Genomic DNA, 20,544 nt, shown 5'->3' with positions numbered 1-20,544 from the left:
TAAGGATCATATTATAAAAATTTCACAACTTGTATAAGTACATGTTTTAAGTGTTGCCGAGTTAGAATGCTTCCCCCCCCTCAAACAAAAAATCACTAACTGATTCATGCATGTCACTTTTCAGAGAAAAGCAAACATAAAACATTGTTTTGGACTATCATGTAATGTGTCATTTATTTGAGTACTATACGAAAAACAAACTTTTCAAGTAACTAAAATCATCTCCTTTTTCAACACCCTATAATTCCATCATTGTATAAAACTTTTAAACACACACAAAAAAAAAGTGTGTCCCCCTTTCCTACTTACTTCTTCTACATACAAAAGAATTTCCACTAATTAAAATACACATTTCATTCTCATATATGAATATATTTTCAGTTCCAGTGTCAAATGTGTATCCTCCCCATTTGTGCAAGAGTTCAGAATTTAATAGTGAGAACTGCAGCACTGAAGGGAAATAGTGATATTTGTGATCATGATAGTAATCCTTACAGAGCCTTCTCCCATCAGCATAATGGTTATAACATTTCCTTCCTTCCTGTAATATGCTTTGTGCATATTTACATTATACAGTTAGCTGAACACAGCTAACAAATTTATGTTTCAAATTACAGCAGAGTTCTTGGCTTGAAACAAAAACTGAAAGGGACTCTACAGCAAAGAAATGCTACCAGGGACTTATAGGGGCTTGTAGAGTTAATGCATTACTATGAATTGCAACAAAGAAGTGCAGAACACTTTGAAGAAGGGATACTAGAACATCAGCAACACACTTAGGCCTGAACAACTAGTTGTTTCAAATCTTCAAGTAACAACTATGCCTGATTTGCTGGCTGATGATTAGGTTAACTTAAGAGCTCATGTATGACTGGTCTCAACTATACAACCATTTTTAATATTCTTAAGGTACAATTGTACGTGTGGTGCACTGGTTTCCTCATGTGCTTGTGGGGTTGAAACTTGGCAGCATTTCAAGGTTGCTAGGATTCGTCTGGAAAATTACAATCATGAATAAGATTAATTTTTATAAAAAATCATTTTCTTGAATACAGTACGAGCATGATCATACAATGGATAAAATTTGAGCATGCTCACATGAAGCTCATCTGAAATATTAATCCAAGAATTTGTGCAATGATGGTTTTCCAGATCTAAAGAAAGAATATATGTATGGCACAATGCTAGCTGCTGTTATATGATCCTTATTCATAAAGACCCAATGGGCAAACTATAAACACTGCATTCTATGCACATTTCCTGCAACCCACCCTACATGAGGTCTCATGGAAGAAATGAAATCACTTTCCAATTACTCCATTCATTATTTTCCACGGCAAGGTCCACTGTGAATGTGGCTGGTGTTGTCCTGAAATTTGCTCCTAAGATACAACTGGAAATAGAGTTTCTTAAATATACAACATTTTCATTCTTGTAATTTCTCTCAAATCTTCTGATATCTCATGAAGTGCATGAATTAAAGAAATGTAAACCATTTCAATCAAAAATTATATGTATGATAAGAAACAGAAAAGACAAACATAATAGTTCTGCACTTGCAATTTGAAATTAAAACAAATTTGATGAACAATAATGCCTAATGCAAACTTTTAAAAAGAAATTTTATTTATATGAAATTTCAAAACTTATGTTAAAAACAATTTCATAAATGATTCACTAAAAACTCAGTGTTTATGCTACTATCTCTAACAATTGCTCTCAATTTTTATGATATATAATTCAATACCAGAAGATGTTCTTTCTACATCAAAAGAGGTCAGTAGAATGGCTTTTAGAAAATCTATTATATGTGTAATGCTAGAAGCTGAATGCTCAGTAAATTCAGTAAAGGTGTGCTCTCCTTAATATATATATATATATATAAGAAAAAGAATATGTAAAAAATTAAAGTGCAGCATAAATTAATTTCCCTTCTCTATTCTAAAAATAGTAACCCCTCTCTGCACTGCGTCATTTCGAGAAAAATCCATGCCGTATGACTCTTACATAATTCTGATAATGTAAACTGAACTAAAACTCAAGCAGCCAACAATAATTTTACAGCAAAATTAACTATCCAATCAAAATGCTTTGAGAACCAAAACTAATTCAGTCTGACTTAGGATTTCATCCTGAACATTACGCACCTGCTTTCCATGCTTTGGCGTAGCTGCATTCCTGTCTGTCTGCTCTGCTTTCTTGCTACAAAATTATCAAAAATGTAAGCCTTTTGGAACAGGCACATTAATTGTGCTGAGTAGTGTGTAGCCGCAACATGCTGCTGAAAATAAATATATATATATATAAACAATGTTTCTGATCTTCAGCAAAAGCTGAAAGTGGCCAGATATTATCATTCACTGAAATACCACTTCTATCTTGTCTCTTTGGGTCATCGGACATACAGCATGGCCCCTTCTTGATGACCTGCTATACTGATTGCAACATTAAGGCGATGAATGTGCAGAGAATTATTCCATTTTCCAATGTGTGCTCTTGTGGTGCAATTGGTAAGAGATTTTCAACTAGTAAATGGGAAATCCATGGCTTGAATCATAGTGAGGGTACAGCTGACTTTTCATGTTTACTAGCTTTGGAAAACCTAACACTGCCCATACTAAAATGTGATAGACAATAATTCGTCAACACTTGGACCTGGTTGACTACATGTTGTGCTTGTTCCTAGTTCCTTTTAAGTAGGAAAGAAAACAGTGAATTATTACATGTTCCTGCATATATTTTCATGGTATAAGTTCTAGCCAGAAACTAGTAGATCCATGATTCAAATATATGCAAAAGCACAGAAACAAACTTTTCATACTGCCTGGTTTAAAAAAAGTAACGGTCTCTACAAATGGAGCTTTATCTCTGTTTCAAAGTCTATTCAGTTTTCCTTTAACAAATTCAAGCCATTATTCTTTATTTGGAGAAAGGTGGAAGTCCAGGAGTCATGGCAAAATTAACATATGGTTAATGATCTATACTACATCACTGAATTTTAAAGTTAAAAAATATGCTTGAAGACCTTACTTAGACGATAAGAATAACAGCTGATTAGCTGACATGTTTTTATTATCTTATTAAAGTACAATCTCAATAGCCAGATAGTTTACGCATGGTTCCCAAAAAATGTCAGATAAAGGGCTCATTTTTTACCAATTTAATCAAAAGGCAGATCTTTATTATGCCTTTTTCTCTAAAAGCAAATATCATTTATACTATATTCTCAAAAAGTATATATCATTTATACTACAGTGTGATACTTCTATTCAACAATACTTTTCATATCGTAGCAAAAATTGCTCTGTTCGACCGAGCTCCTCATAGCTTAGCGGAGAAAGCGTAGGACTCGAAACCCGAAGGTCCCGGGTTCGAAACCCATCAACGGCGAGATGCCTGATAATTGGTTTTTATGTACATTTCCTTCTTGTTAAATGTTATCTATGTAAATTTCCTTCTTATTCTTCCAGAACATTCTATGTCTGGAATGTTTCAGCATGTTCACCAGCTATATATAAGTAGCTCTTCATTCAGTTCAAGTTAATAAAAAGTCATGAGTTTAGACTTGTACTTGCCTGTTCATTTGTAGGATCTCCTCATCTATGCGACAATATTATGCAAACTTTATTTAAAAGATATATAATAAATATTTTATTAATTTTGATTACAGGCCTTCTTCTGGAACACTATTTTTGAAACTGCTTTAGTTTCGGGCCACCTCGTCTACTACAGGTACTAACTACTACTGAAAAAATGTGACATGTATATTATTTTAAAATTATACAATTTAAGTTTAATATATGTTCTAATAGGTTTTCCTGCAGAATTCATTCAGCATTTTTGAAAACAGAAACCCGATTTTGGCTAAAAGGACCATTACTGATGCTCAAATATCATGCTACTAAGACATCCAAGGATTTAAAGTTTTAATAATATACTTATCATATTTTATAGCAGGAAGTGGACCAAAGAAATGTGCAAAAATATGCAGAACAGTATCTGTTCAGTAACTGAGCAATAAAACAGTACCAAAATAATTTTGCAAAAAAAGGCTGAACAAAAGAAAATTAAGTACAGAACAGCCCACATACTTTGCTTTCCACGGATCAAGAAAGCAGCATTTTTCTGTGGATTAAAACTATATAAAATATTGGTTTTTCTGTTTTGTATAAGAAACAAGCATTAAATATTTTTACATGCCATCAGAATGCAAACATGGCAAATTCCACTATAAATCAGAAAAAGAAAAGGAAAAAAAAAAAATCAAAAAAGTATAAGCAATTGGTTTCTAAGAGGATGGCTCCCATCTAAACTACAATAAAATTGGAAAACGTTTCACATAAACCATGAGGTTTTTCAATTGTGATGAGCTTAATTTCTTTTTAAAGCACAAGCTGGAGAAACATTTTGCTAAGAGATTAAAAAAGTGCTTACCACTGAAGGAGTTGATGAAAATTTTAATCTGACTGTTCTTTGATCAGCCAGTGAAACTGCAAACTTGTACCAATAGCAGTGATTTATAGTCAAATAAGCTTACAATTTTGGAGACCTATATCACTTCATATTATTAAGCATAATCTTACCCTATATTTTTCAAGAGTCAGATGACCTTGTTGGAAGTAGAGGACATCAAAAATATTGCATGTCTTAATTTGGATGAATAATGCTAGGAAGACCAGTTTAGTTTACTGGAAATACAGTGTACCCAGCATTAATGGAAGCTGCCATTGCTGGCTATCCGAAAATCTTGTTTCAGTAAAAGCTCTTTACAGGGCAGAAATGGAATGTGAAGAAAAGGACAGAAAGAGAAGCTCATTACAGGGGAGGTTTCTCTTTTCATGTCTTTCAATATAATACATGTGAAAGATGTTGAAAATAATAAAGCTCAAGGAAAAGAAAAAAGAAAAAGAGTACAACAGAAAATGAAAGGAGAGAGAAGTTTCATCTGAATCTTTCTCCTCTCTCATTCAATGTTTCTACTTTCTGAGGAACAGGACAATATGATTCATTTCAGGCTAAAACTAGTGAGACAGAGGCATGTATTCTAGAACAGCTGAAGTGTAGTAGGCTAAATTTATACTTGTGTCACTCTTAAGAAGCAAAATAAATACAGTCAAAAGTCTTAAATCCGGACTCGTCGGGACTTCAGCGATTCCGGATTGTCGGTTTTTCCGGATTATAGATCATCAGTTTAAATCTGGTAAGGTGGCATGCAGAAATTATAAAATTAAAAATATGAAACCATAATTTATGAAATAAAGAGCAATTATGATCTAAATGGTATCAAAATTTACAAAAAAAACCTTAATACAGTCAAAAGTCGTTAATCCGGACTCGTCGGGACTTCGGCGATTCCGGATTATCGATTTTTCCGGATTATAGATCATCAGTTTAAATCTCGTAAGATGGCATGCAGAAATTCTAAAATTAAAAGTATGAAACCGTAATTTATGAAATAAAGAACAATTATGATCTAAAGGGTATCAAAATTTGCAAAAAGAAAAAGCTTAATATTTATTTGTTTACTTTATTAAACATTTCTTTCAATGTAAGTTGTTTAAGTTTTGCTTCGTTTCATGTGATAATACTTTCTCTTTAATTCTATTAAACAGACATTATTTCTTGTTCAGTTACAAAGTTCGCTGTTCAAGGTCCTATAATTGCTGTATCGAGAATACTGACTAATTTCTCAATCGAAATTTTTTCGTTTTCAATAACCTCTGTCACTTTCTTCGCTATCGGAAGCGAATTATAATGACGAGGAACTTGTTTTAAATCATATCAAAGACGGAGCACATCGAGCTGAAATACTACATTTGATAAGGAATTATAAGCCAAATAAAATAAAAACATCTGCTCTGAAGATAAGGATAGTGCTGACAGATCAACTTCCAATTCATTACGCGCCCGCCGCGGCATTCCCCCCGCCGAGCAGCGTGAAATTGATAAACAGATTTCGGATTTCAAAACATACTTTCGCTTTAGATCCTTTACATATTAACAAATATATATCGGAAATTCTATTTGATATAATCGAAAGTTTAAACTTACTTTTATAAAATTGCTCTTACAGTCTGCAAAAAATAATAAGCCGGATCCAATTCGAAAATTAAGGAACAACGCAATCATCAACATTAACTGAAATAGATAATTATTTAGCTTATACGTCCATTATACATAAAACGCGCACGCGAAAACGTATTCTGCACTTGTGCACACTCATATGCGCAGTCGTAACAGGTCTTACGCGCACGCGTAAACGCCTATGCGCATGTGTCAACACGGCGCATGCGCAGAAAGTTTTTAGTTTTGAGGTCCGGATTATAGATCATTCCGAATTATGGGTGTCCGAATTAACGACTTTTGACTGTATTTATTTGCTCACTTTATTAAACATTACTTTCAATGTAAGTTGTTTAAGTTGCTTTGTTTTATGTGCTAATACTTTCTCTTTAATTCTATAAACAGACATAATTTCTTGTTCAGTTACAAAGTTCCGCTGTTCAAGTCCTATAATTGCTGTGTCGAGAACACCGACTAATTTGTCAATCGCAATTTTTTCGTTTTCAATAACCTTTCCGTCACTTTCTTCACTATTGGAAGCGGTACATCGAAATATGCTTTTGCTTTGTAGATGCTTTGCTAGCTCCAGAATCGGAAACTCTTTTTGACATAATCGAAAGTTCAAGCTTATTTTTTTATAAAATTGCTTTAACAGTCTGCAAAAAATAATAAGCCGGATCCAATTAGAAGATTAAGGAACAACGCAATCTGCAACATTAACTGAAATAGATAATTTTAGCCTAGCTTATACCGTCCGTTATACGTTAAACGCGCATGCGTAAAGGTATTATGTGCCTGCGTAAACGCATTATGCGTTTACACATGCTCAGAAAGTTTGTAGCTTTGAGATCCGGATTATAGATCATTCCGTATTAAGGACGCCTGGATTAAAGACTTTTGACTGTATGTAAAAGTACAGCATGGGATTCAAAAATTTGCGAAATAAATATGTAAAAGTACAGCATGGGATTGTGTTTCAGAGCTACGTCAACAGAAAAATGACTTCTATCATTATGGAAGATGATGTTTGTCATACAATTACCGTAATTTCGCGCGTATAGTCCGCGGACTATCTGTGTTTAAAATGCAAATTTTTGAAGCTGCGGACTATCCACCAGTGCGGATAATACGCTGGTTGTTCACGGTTAAAATCGTTGAAATTTAAAAAACACGCTGTCGTGAACTGCCGATGATCAAATATAAAAAAAGCGCGAGATTCCAAGAAAACATTCGTATGTATCGTATCGATAGTAAACCATAGAGCATAGTGCAGAACGAATGAGTAGTAGCAAGTAGAGCTCCTAAAATCCAGGCTCGCGCATCAAGCGATGCCGGGATATGAGCCAAAGAAAGTCTTGTGTGAGCACTCACAACGTTGATGAAACATCGCCGAAGTTTTTACTGCTGAGTTAAACTCAAGGTAGTTGAGAAAGCTGAATAAGATGAAATAGAGAAGCGGGCCGTTATTGGTTTAATATTAGTATTCGGTGCACACGGGATTTGGCTACTTTTGGCGACTTTATGATGAGCAGTGAAAACGGGACATATACGATGAGTAGTTAACGGGTCATTCAAAGAAAATATATAGTTAAACATAGTATATACTATGTATATAGTATATATACTATGTGTGTATACTATATATATAGGCGTTCTTTGGATCATTTTTGGTGTTGGCGATAATTTTCAAAGTCGCACCAAGGCTGCCCCGTATACTAGGATTTTACCCCGTTATTTTGAAGTGGACGAGAAAGCGGTGAGAAATTGGCGCAAACAAAAGGATGTGTTTAAAAGGCATGGGAATATTGCCGTATTAAAAAAACGTAATTTCGGACGTATAGTCCGCGGACTATCCGGTGGTGCGGACTATCTGACGATTTTTGAAATTTTTTTTATATAAAATCGTGTCTGCGGACTATACGATGGTGCGGACTATACGTGCGAAATTACGGTAGTCCAAAACTTATTGCAATCTTTAATGCAACAATTTGGAATAAAAATAACTAACACATACTTTTTCTAAACTAATATACACTTAACATTGCAAAAATTAATTTACACTAATATACACATTAAAACTGGCATCACAACTAACATACATTAATATATGGCAACTAATATACACTTTTTACAAAAAATTTGTTTTAAAAGTAAAAATTATTATTGAAGTAAAATTCCAAGTCATTTAATTGAAAACTTTTTCATTAGTATTTTGTTCTCTCGCAAATTAAAATTTTTATTATATTACATAATGAGGAAATACATGGCAACTTTCACCTTTTGAAATCTTGTTTATTTCAGCAGCCCCATCATCAGAAATCATTACGGAAGATATATAAATAATTTAATATGTCTACTACTAAAAAAAGAAATTACAAGATTTAAATTTTTATGTAACTTTGGGCATTCTGTTTGTGATTTGGTATAGTCATAAAAAATATGGGTGAAAAAAGCATCATTAACAGCTGAACCCAGTTATTAAAAAAGAAACACTATTTTTTACTATCGGTAGTGATGCTCATACCAACTAAAGTTTTAGCAATGGTATAAAAGAATTGCATAATACCGTCAGTTAATAGAACAAAATTTAAAATAACAACAGCTATTGGGCAATAAAAATATTCACAACATAAACTGGCACCACAGGTCCAATTGAACATGTGTTTGATGTTCTAAGGAGATGCTTAGTGGCATATCACCAGCTGCAGCAACAAATCTCTGCCTACTGAAGACAGCACATTTTCTTTTTTTGTGGTTAGACTGACATTTATATCTTCTGTCCCTGATGTGCTTGGAACCCAGTTTTCAGTAAAAATATCCTTTGGTTGTATCCTTTGGATGCTTTATCAATTGTGTGCTATCATTGGACTAAAGGCACTAAGGCCCCAGCCATTTTTAGTAATAATACTTTCCAACAAAATTTTTATCTGGCATTTTATTAAAAGAAAAAATAATAAATAATATTATGTTCATTCATAGTAAATGAGATCGAGTTGCTTTGGCTGTACTCATATACATCAGGTGGTTAAGAGCAGATGACTAACAGTTTTCACCTACATCCAAATTTGTAGCATTTTTCCTTTTGGGTAATCAAGTTGTTCAGATCAGCTCAAATTACCTTTGGTCTATAAACAGAAGGTCTACCATTGTTATGAGAAGGGTACAAATGATTGACACAGTTATTTTTTACTATGGATTTTATGATGAATTATTCCATAAATGATACTGATCCTCTGCTTGTTTGGAAAATGCTTACTAAATGTAATGTTGGCTGGCATGACAGGATATGGTAATTATCTTTATACCATTGATGAATGCATAGCACATAATGATTTTCATGACTTCCAAACACTTATTATGGATGCACTTACTAAACTTAAGAAGCTCAACAGATCCTGTTGAAGATAATGATGATCCCTGCACCACAGATTCTAATGTACCAGTTATAGAAAGTGATGGCTCTGCAGCTTTTCCTCACTCAAGAAAATTTGTCAAGATAGATAACCACATGACTATTCCACTTTATCACAAAGTTTCTGATAACGATGATCTGTGTGTTCTGAAATTTTGCATATAAATTCAAATACTGGTGAACCCTGTATTCAAATTTTCACATCTACCACTGTCGCTCTCAAAGGAATTCTTGATTCCAAACACACTGATGACATTGATTAACCAGGACCTACTGCAACAAAAGTAAAGGTTCCACTTCAAAAGTCACCCAAATTCCTGCCTCCTATCATCTGCCCCCTCCCTGATGTCTCCTGGAATGATATTAAATCTACACTCAGTCTCTGCAATGTCAAAATTGATGTCACCAACCTAATCATGTGATAAAACCAGGGTCTTCTTTGACCTATGATCCTATGGATGAGAAAGCAATGGACAGCCTGAAAAACGCAGATATCCATTTCCACACTTATAGGAAACATGCTGAAATCCCAATAAAAGTTACCCTGAATGAATTTAATGTAGACACTAATTTGCAAACTATCAGAGATGAAGTTAGTGAAAAGGGATTCTCATCCCTTATTTCTCAAAACTGTGGGCAAACAAACCTGTCTTCTACCTGTCTTTTTCGCAGTAGTGCCTTGCACATATGTGGAAAAGCAGATTTTTCACTTGAAATCAATTGCTGGCCAGGAGGTCAGTGTTAGAAGATATCACAGCAACAAAAATTCCCTACTACGTGTTTTTTATGTCAGCGTCTCAGCCAATGGCTGTTTCCACACTCCGAAGTGCAAGTGTGGTCTTGACTCCCCCAAAAAAGTTGTGAGCTGCATTTTATACCCAATAGCCTAACATCCAAATATGTTTATCCATCACATCAGAAACTGTATTCTTCTTCTCCAAATTATGATTCCACGCACAAGAAAATCTCTAACTTTCTGAATGATTCTGCACATGCACCTTGGGTTACAGATTCTCTCACATTTCTCTTCACCAATAATGATCTCCTGATCTTACGACCAATATTCTGGTAATTACCTGAGACTTTAAAGCTTTCTCTTCTTGAGAAAGTTATGAATGCCATTTTCCTCATGAATTCACTGGAAATGACTAAGTTCCAAGAATTCCCTGAAATCTCCCAAAAGATTTACATGTTAATGCAGCTAAATACAAGTAAACCACAGCTGAGTGGCACACATCAGTGCGGTAAAAATCTAATATCACTACTTACGTATCAAGATATCTCTCAACTGTTCTCCCCACTGCACTAGCCTACTGTTCACTAGTTGTGTGTCCTCTCAAGGAACTCAAGTTTAATGAAAAGCCTTACTATACTGTCTCCATTTATGCTTTTAACACAATAATATAATTCGAATTCATTAAAGCATTTTTGTGAAATGTGAAGGGATTTTAAATGTATTATCATTTTAACTGTGTTTTTAAAATATGGAGAAGGACTTGTTTCAACGCAAACAATCAATAAGACAGGTTTACATTTGAGGGATCTGCTGTTGGCTTCACAATGCTGTGGTCTCGATTGTCTAACTATGTTCTTTTTTATAGCCTCAAGTTCTCACAAAAAGCAATAATTTGCATATTGAAAGAAAGGTTTACCTAAGATATTTTTGTGTGAAAAAAAAAAAAAGAAAAGAAAAGAAAAGAAAAGAAAAAGAAGAAGAAGAAGAATTACACCACTCATTTTAAAATAGAATATTATTCAAACTCAAAATAGTTACCTGCATGTAAATAGAAAAATAAGCTATTTTGTTAGCCATGTGTTCTTTTTAAGGCAGACAACAGAGTGTGGAACAGCACTGATTTCTGCGATATTAGCAAATTTTCATAAAGCCAAGATTTGCTATGAAAAAATCCATTCCCATTTATCTGCAATAACCAAATTAAAAATATTCAGAAGCACAAGATTTGGTTTTCAAATATGCAAACAATAGAAAACAGATGTTTTGAAGCATAATGCTGAGGGCGATTAAAATAGAGAAATTATGAAAGGATCACAGGTTTCCAAACAATTTTTATTCTTGGAACTCTTGCTGAATCCATATTTTTCAAAGGCACCCAATATAAAATTCCAGCATTTCGCAAAATAGCCAATAATTTCAAAGGGGTTTAGGTAAATATATGTAAAACAAATTTAGGATACTAAAAAAATGTGATCAAGCAACTTTTCCTTATTATAATTAGTGGGATGGATGTGCCAGTTTTCACATTCTTTTTTCACGTATTTTCTCAAATTATGGAATTAAAGTTGACACACAGTCACCCTCATTTCCTTTTCTATGTATATGTTTGCATTATACTTAGATTTTAAGACAGCAACAGCCAAACACTGAGTTTTGAACAAATAAACAGCAGCAAATGGGGTTAAAAATTTCTGAGTTATACAGTAGCTTCTAGCACTTAGGAGAGGATATTCATATTCAGCTATTATTCTTGAGACCTTAGACGTAAAATATTGCATTGAGAGAGTTAAAGACACAATTTCTAACTTCAGAAAAACTATAAATGATTTTAACAAGTTTACACAAAAATTGCAAGAAACTGATTTTTATTTGGACATCCTATGGAGCAACATAGGGATGGTACTGAAAACCTTAGATATCTGTGTCTGTATAAGGACATTATTGACAGAGTAAGTCATGATATAGGAGTGAAATTCAAAGATCTAAATAAGCTTAAATTTTTTATGTAGTTGACCCCCAAAAATGCCAGAACTTAAAACTTCTATTTCCAGATAACTTATTTTTGTTGCTGAAATCAAGCTATAACAATCTCATCAATTTCCTAACTTACAATGTAGAAATTTGCATACTATCAGATTTATCAGGCAAATCAGTGATACAATTTTGCATTTTCTCATAGAAACGGACTTAGTACATGAAACATGTCTAGAAACCTATAATTTTTTGTCTAATAATACCAATGAACATATTCACTGTAGCCAAACATTTTCATACCATAAATGTTATAAAATAAAATCTCCCATGCATAACATTCAGCGAGAAGAGTGGCTTTCCACACTTTCGTTAATGTTCACAGAAAAAGGCTTGCTTGATGAACTGCAAAGCAAAAGACTTTATTTTGGCATCACTCAAAAAAATTCTTTAAAAAAAAAAAAAAAAAGGAAGGGCTGGTATCACACACAAATGAAGGTGAATTTCTGTTATTTATTTTAACCTGAATCAATCTTGCGAATAGTTTTAATAATCTGTCTGATGGAAAACATTTAAAATTTTTACTGAAATGCATATCAAATTAATGTGTCACAGATGAAATTATTTTTCATGCAAAGCCTATAAAGTAAGTTATGTCTTTCTAGGGAGAAGGTGAATGTGCTTTTCACCCCCTTTTGTTTTCTCATAGATAAAGGTAGCTGTGCTTAATCTTGCTCTCCCAGGAGCAAAATATGATAATGTTTTATTGAGATCTTTAGCCTAATTTCATATTTGTTTAATTAATTACGGTAAAACAAGTGAGACCTGTTGGCTTCAGAGGAACGAGGCAGACATCAAGGATTTTCACATTACACTTACGTAAAACCATTAAAATATCCATGTAAATTCACCAATATTTTGTTAACTATGAGGCAAACAGTGCAATGTGAATGTTCTGGATTAAACAATTAGAAAAGTTTAGTATCCAAGCTGTGCAGTGAAGATGACTTTATCCAAACATTGTCTCATGCATAATATTTTTAGCTTTTAACCATTTATATTTTTCAAGGATACTCTAAATTTCATTTTGTAAAACTCCAGGGTTCCAAGAAATACTATCTTTGAAGCACTGCTGCAGCAAATTACATTACTTACCTACTCAACAATTATCTCCTTCTTAGTCCGTTTTGATGAATACCAAGGCATGGCACTGGTTTCATAATATTGTCACAATACTTGGCAATTAGGTGGGCATTTGTGGATGTAAAAAATGCATGGTGAATGGTACCTAAATACATTGTGCCCAAAGTAAAGTTATGGAGTGGAAGCATAATGCCTTGGGACTGCTTCTGATGATTCAGATTGTTCCTTTGCAAATGATTAACACACACACACACACACACACACACACACACACACACACAAAAAAAAAAAAAAAAAAAAAAAAAAACACTTAAAAATCAATATTTAGGCCATTTCAGAGCAAAAATCAATAATTAAGCCATTTCAGAGCTACCCACATTGTGGCAATGGTTTGATATAGGCCCAATTTTATATCGTTCATGAGTGCACTTTCATTCATAAGGCTCAAGATGCATAGCTGGTTTGCAGATATTATGTTGAAGAACATAACTAGCCTACTCAGAGTCCTGACCATAATTTTATTGAGAACTAGTGGAATGAATAAGAATTTTGGTTGGGAGCCAGGCCATGGTGCCCAGACTGGTGACAAAAGTAAACAGTGCTTTTTTCCTAGAATGTGCTAATCATCTGATAGAGTGCTAAGTAGTCTGGATAATTTGGAATATGTAAAGTCATTATTGGGATTATGCATTCCACAGGCAGAAAGGCCTTGTGTGCCTTGCTGCATGATGACAACAACATTTAGAAGAAATATCACTAACAAAACAAATTATGATAGTCTAGTAAAAGAATACAGGGGAAAAAAAAAGGACTTTATATTCTGCGGCTAAACCAAGTAAGAGGAGCAAATCAAAATACGTCTTACCAATAATTCAGATTCTTTCTATAAAAAGCAAGTTAATGCTGAAGCACAGTTGAAAAATATGATGAATGAATATGATGAATGATGAACAGTTGAAAAATATGTTCCATTCTGTTGAAATATAACACCTTTGCTACTCTCAACTTGTTCTTTTGTGAAAATTACAGCTTACTGACACACCATGCATTGGCTTAAAAATTTTTCAAAAAAAAAAAAAAAGTGGATGTAGGTAATAGATTTCCATTTCACTACTACTGAAATGCATATTTGTTATCTATTTCATGAATGCAATGAATCTGAAACTGGCAAATATTTATCATCATTTTGCAGATACATGAAGAAACTAACACCATGGGTGATTCAAGAGGGAGAGTTCAGGAAGATATTTTGCTCGGAATAAAAATGAATTTCCCTGCAGCACTTAATGCTGCACAATTTTTCAATTTTCCTGCATTTAAAAATGCTCCTTGGTTGTCAATGATGGCCACAATATGAAAGTTTCTTACAGAACAATGAATTAAGAAATGAAAAAGAGAAGCATATAAATAAGCAAAGCTTTTCACTTTTTTATTTTTAGGTAACTTAATAACTTTAGAATATACTAGAAATATCAGATTTATACAAAATTAAACAGTTCAGTTTTTATGGACACCTAAAATGAAACATTTAAAATTATTTTATAGTTAGTTTAATTATCAGTCTATCTGGTACTTGCATGTTTCAAGTATTTCAAATTAATACTAGAACATCTTATAAATACTACTGATTAGAAGGAAATATCAGGCACTCTGCATTAAATGAACACATACAATTTTTATTTATTTATTTATTTATTTATTGATGTCAGAAAAATTGTCAACCTCTGCTTCCTAAAATAAAATATGTTGAAAGCGCTGATCAAATTTTATTGCAACTAAAAATTCTTTATGCTATATACTAATTACAATTTACATAAAAACCTGTTGCATAAAATCAGTGAAAGAATGGCATTCTTTTTGCCGAGGAAGGAGGAAGGGAAAAAGCATTTGCATCCATTATTATTAAAGGACTTATGACTACAAAGTGTAAAATGCATATGAAGTTGTTTATCAGTAATAAATATGAATATCTTGCAACTTTCTGGTTCCTTTCAAAATATATAAAAGTGTAATATCTGAATATTTAACAATAGATTAAGTTAAAATATATATCTTACATAACACTTCACTTAAATGACTTCGACAACATACAGTGTGGCAAAAGATAAAAATTTCATGGAGATGGTTAAAGTTACTGAGGTTTTCTTTTAAGGAGAAAGAAAGATCCTACAATACACTTTTTGTAGATTTTTTACAGAATTGATGATTGGTTATAATTATTAATATAGCTCTAATTAATTGACAAAAATAGTCTGATATAATTAATAACCGATAATATATTATTTTAACTGAAATTAAATTCTTTGCATTATATTCTCCATCTAAAGTGTGCTGTAGGCAGACAACTTTTCTTTTGATACACATTATTTATTTGCAAATTAAAAGTTAAAAAAAAATAAATGCTCATTATATTTATGTCTCTTATTTATGCAATACAGTAAACGTTTATATGCAACACAGAAATTGTTGATTTACACCAAAATTCCTTTCTAAAATAATTTGAAAACATTTTTATTAATTTAAATTAAAAATTAAGAACTTAAATGTTTGATGTAAACTTAATAACACCAAAATTAAACTGTAAAATTATCATAAATACAATAAATGATTATATTTACAATAACTGAAATGACAAAAAAAGAGCGCTTACAAAAATTTAAATTGGTTATTCATCCTTACAAACTGAAGGAGTGCAATTGTTAAAAACCTTGAAGATAAAAAATATGAAAGGAAATTAGAATTCATGAGAATATCCTTTTAAAATTCATATTTAATTCTTTTGATTATCAAACCTATTCTATGTTAAAAATAACTAAGTAAATTATACAAAGGCATGCATTGAAAGGAAAATGGATATCCATACTGAGTGAATGATGTCAGTGGCATTAGAAATCCTTTCTATTAGATAGCTTCTCCTTTTTTGTTTTTACAGACAGAGCTAACAAATAGCATAATGAAACTAATTCACAAGACTCCATTTCCTAAGTCGTCAGCCAATGCATTACGGAGGATGTCCAGATGGTCTATTCTTTCTTTCACAGCCTTACATCTAGCTGCTTAGATTTACTTTAATTTTTAAAAATGCTTATATAATTATTACGTTTTACATAAGCAATGTATAAGTAAAATTATTTTATTAGACAAAAATTGACTAAAGGCCATTCAGTGAGAAAGTACACTAACTACAAAGTTCTACTGGGTGGCATACATATTACACCTGTACAGTAAATTCGTTAATTGTTTTTAGATCTATGAATTTTTTCTGTTTTGTTTATTTGTTTCCATTCATATCAGTAAACTAACTGCTTGAAAAATTGAAGCAAAAAAGTTTGTACAAAACTTGAAGCAAGCCACTACAAAAGCAAACAAGATTAAAAGCTCTGTTACAATATTACAATGTGGTACAAAATTATAACAATTCATTACAGGCATTTTAACAATTGCACATATTTTCAAACAAAAAAGAAATAATTATATATTTTAGAGTTACATAACATGAATATTGTATTCAAAGGTTATTAGTTGCACAAGAATACTTCATTATATGTTAATACATCTTAATCATACATGTAATTAGTATGGATATGTTGAATGAGAGAGACAAATGAAATGAAAAACTACATTCCACGCAATGCCAGTTACATTAAGTTACCAATATACTAATCAACTAATGTATACACTTAAAGAATAAAAGTCATGTATAGCTATACAAAGAAGGGCTACACTTCTTCAAACCATCAGCAGACAGCCATACATTAAGTTATTGGATGAGTTGGTAGCAGCATTCTGCAAGGATTTAATAAAGGCATTAAAGTCAGTAGCCTATTCCTCAAACTAAATCCTGGTAACCAAAAACTAGACTACCGTAATAGGATGCATTACATGGTTAAAAGGCAATGCCAAGGATGGGACAAATAAGGCATTTATGTAAAAAACGACACTAGTCATAAAATTAAAAAGTAATAAATCTTGTCATGAAAATGATTTTAGAATATTCAGTAGCCATTTTAACATTTCTCTCTAGAGTCAAAATTTTTCAACATGGCTCAATAGAACAAAATTTCTCAATATAGTTGGAATATGCTTTCATCATCAGGATTTTTGTAAGCTATGGTGGGATGAACTTGAACTAACAAAATGCTCTCCCCCTTCATGTCAGTAGATGCCAGACAGTTGCTTCAAAAGAATAATATGTCTTTCGCAATCACATCACAATGACAGATGGCAAAAGAAGGTTTTTTTCAAAAATGTTTTGTGTTTACTCCACTCTGAAATATACTATGATTTCATTGTGTCTGATTCATACTTGATGTTTTGATTGCAGATGGCTTGCCTGTTGCCTGAATACATATCTTGAAATGCCAAAGAAACAATAAATATAACAAAATTTTAACATCCCAGATGTTAGAAAACAAAACTGCTACAGGTCTTTAATAAACTATGACCATTCCCCAGGCAATATCAGACACGCCATGGTCAGTAACTCATGACATGTAATAATGTCATGAGTCATGACATGTAATAATGTCAAGTCAGTAACTCATGACATGTAATAATGCTTATGAACAATTACTTTAAATTTAATGGTTTTCAGACATCCTGTTCATATTACTACATAAAAAGCATGAAACTGCATAAAACATTAACTACATAAAAGCATGAAAATTCTACTTGAATTGCTATTTCCATGATTTTTTATTTCTCGCTGTATAAATAAAAAACTAAACCCAGAAATAACACATACCTGTGGACGGTTACCACCAGAACTTGCAGGCAACATTGGAATGTAACTATTCTGCAGAGTCCAAGTAGTAGACATTGAAGTGGAATGAAAAGAAATATCTAAAAAAAAAAAAAAAAAAAAAAACCACCACTTATTAATATATATCGCATCAATTAAAATATAACAAGTAGTTTGCAGGATTATAACATACATAAACAAGCTTTTTCCTTCGAACAGTGTTTCTTTTTTGTGGGGTCACTTTAAAGTGAGTTGCAATTACAGTATTTCATAACAATTATTAATTTATTGAAAATAAACATTACTCATTAAGTTGTGACATTTTTACAATCAATAACGTAGAACTACTTTTTTGTTTCATGATCATAATTTATTTAACACTTGGCTTGATTTCCTTTTCAAATTGCTCTTGAATTACTGCCATTCATCATTTGCATGATGATTAACAGGAACCTTTTTGGGGGGGGGTCTCATGCGAGAAATTAAAACTTATTACCACTTTTACTGAAGTCTATCCTAATTTTTTACTTCCGCTTTACTGAAATCTCCATGCCGATCAGACAGGAAAGTGGTTAGTGAACACTGACTGCTTTACCAAAGGCTCCAGGTTTGAATTTAGAAGAAGGCATTGATGTAAATTGTAGGACTGCCTTCACAGGAGGCAAAGGTGGCTCACCTATTAGCTATTTCCATAATAAAGTAACCACCAATTCTGGCCGTAATAGTGGCCAATGCCTATAATGGCTACTGCCACTGGAAATTTTTTAAAAAAAAAAAAAATTATATCATTTAACAGAAAAATCAGCTTTCACAGTGCAAATTAAACATTGTACTTAAGTCTACATTTATAGAATTATAACATAAAAATTGAAGAAGACATTGTATATCCAGAAAATTAGATTTTTAGATAACAGACACTCACACAGACCTTAGAAACTAAATAAATTTTTATGGGTTAACACACAAAGATCACACATGTATGTGTCAGAATGAACAAACATGCACATACAAAAAAATGTATGACTATCACTAAACATTCTTAATACTGATGGGAATTTTAAAAAAAACACAAAAAAAATTTTAATTACCTCAAACCTAACACTACTTTCTACAACAGCTATTTTTTTTATCTAAAACTATTGATGAACATGCAGCCATTGGGTGTATGGAAAAGCAAAAATCATAAAATGATACTAAATGTATGACACCACAGTTATTAAGATTTACAGATGTGGGACAAATCTCCCAGATATTACGTTCTATTTTCTTAGATACTAAATAAAACTTCAATAAATAGCAAATGTTTTGTTATACTAAACCTGTATACAACTTTTACACAATCCATTAACTTAAATATTTGATCTAGAATGCTAATTTCAAATGCATTGTCTAAGTGCTACCATGATGGTCCTGTATCTGCTGATTCAGTATATATGGTTCACAAAGTGTGGAAAAAAAAAAAAAAAAGCACGCTTAAGTGATAAAATGTGATTGAGATTATGTGCCATCTGTTAGCAAAAAAAAAAAAAAAAAAAAAAAAAAAAAAAAAAAAAAAGATTAAGTTCTATCAACAAGAATATCTCTAGGGGTGAAGTAAAAAATTTAACTGCAAACTTTGAATGCTTTCTCAAATCTCTGTTAAAAAGATCAACAAGGTGAAAAGGCTATTCAAGCTGGCGGCAAGAAAAATTGGAAGCATATGAAGAAATCTTTTACTATTTACATCTACAAAATTTTGGAACAAGTTCAGTTTACAGTTAACTAAATAGCATTGCAGAATTCTGCAATTTATGCTTTAAAGGTTACTGCATGAGTGTTTGGCCCAAAGAATGGCCAAGTGATTAAGACTGCTGAGTACTGGGAGCTTGACCTTGGTTTGATCTCAGGCAAATAGGCTGGCTGCATGGTTGGTTTTTGTCTCCCCCCCCATGGTAACATCAATAACAGCCCATTTCCCTTAGAGAATTCTCTACAAAGTCTTCCCTTTCCATACGCAGATAGCTCTTGTGTTCTTTATTGCATTCAAATACTGTACCCTATTCTGTGAGTGATGTCAGTGATCTGCATTATTTCTAGTGTGTTACCTCTGCAGGTCTTATCTTTGTTTTTTCCTTCTCCCATGAACTGTTACTGATTACAATAAAACATTAATTTTTTCTAAAATTTTCTACTAAATGTTTCTAAAATTTTCTAAATAAAAGTTTTTTAAAAATTTTTCTAAAATGTTTAACTAATTTTGCAACTTTTCTGTCATAAATTGGATGTATTAAAAGGCTTGTAAAACACAGTGACTTAACTTTGGTTATATGAGATATTAATTATTTTGAGTTGTTGAACATCACCAAATAATAAAAACATTAAAATTAAAGATATAAAACATATCAATGTGTGATCAGTAGATGCGCATCAACTGGTAGTACTGAAAACAATGAGAGTGGGATAGTCAACAGTTCAAACTGCAAGAGACTGCAAAAATAA

At 32.4% G+C, this 20,544-nt stretch overlaps 1 protein-coding gene across 2 annotated transcripts in view; it reads right to left on the bottom strand.

The window, feature by feature from the left end:
* LOC118187911 (ankyrin repeat and SAM domain-containing protein 1A-like) overlaps window positions 1-20,544 on the bottom strand; it is a 411,400-nt gene that overhangs the window by 159,062 nt on the left and 231,794 nt on the right. For both annotated transcript variants that reach the window (XM_085807269.1, XM_085807270.1), the window contains exon 10: window positions 18,070-18,167. In XM_085807269.1, the coding sequence (XP_085663395.1) occupies window positions 18,070-18,167 (98 nt within the window). The remainder of the gene's footprint in view (window positions 1-18,069; window positions 18,168-20,544) is intronic.

Source organism: Stegodyphus dumicola, chromosome X1 (assembly GCF_044657685.1).
Source record: "Stegodyphus dumicola isolate Sdum_Otavi_A_Nest chromosome X1, ASM4465768v1".
NCBI lineage: Eukaryota > Metazoa > Arthropoda > Arachnida > Araneae > Eresidae > Stegodyphus > Stegodyphus dumicola.
This window is presented reverse-complemented; position numbering and strand designations above follow the sequence as displayed.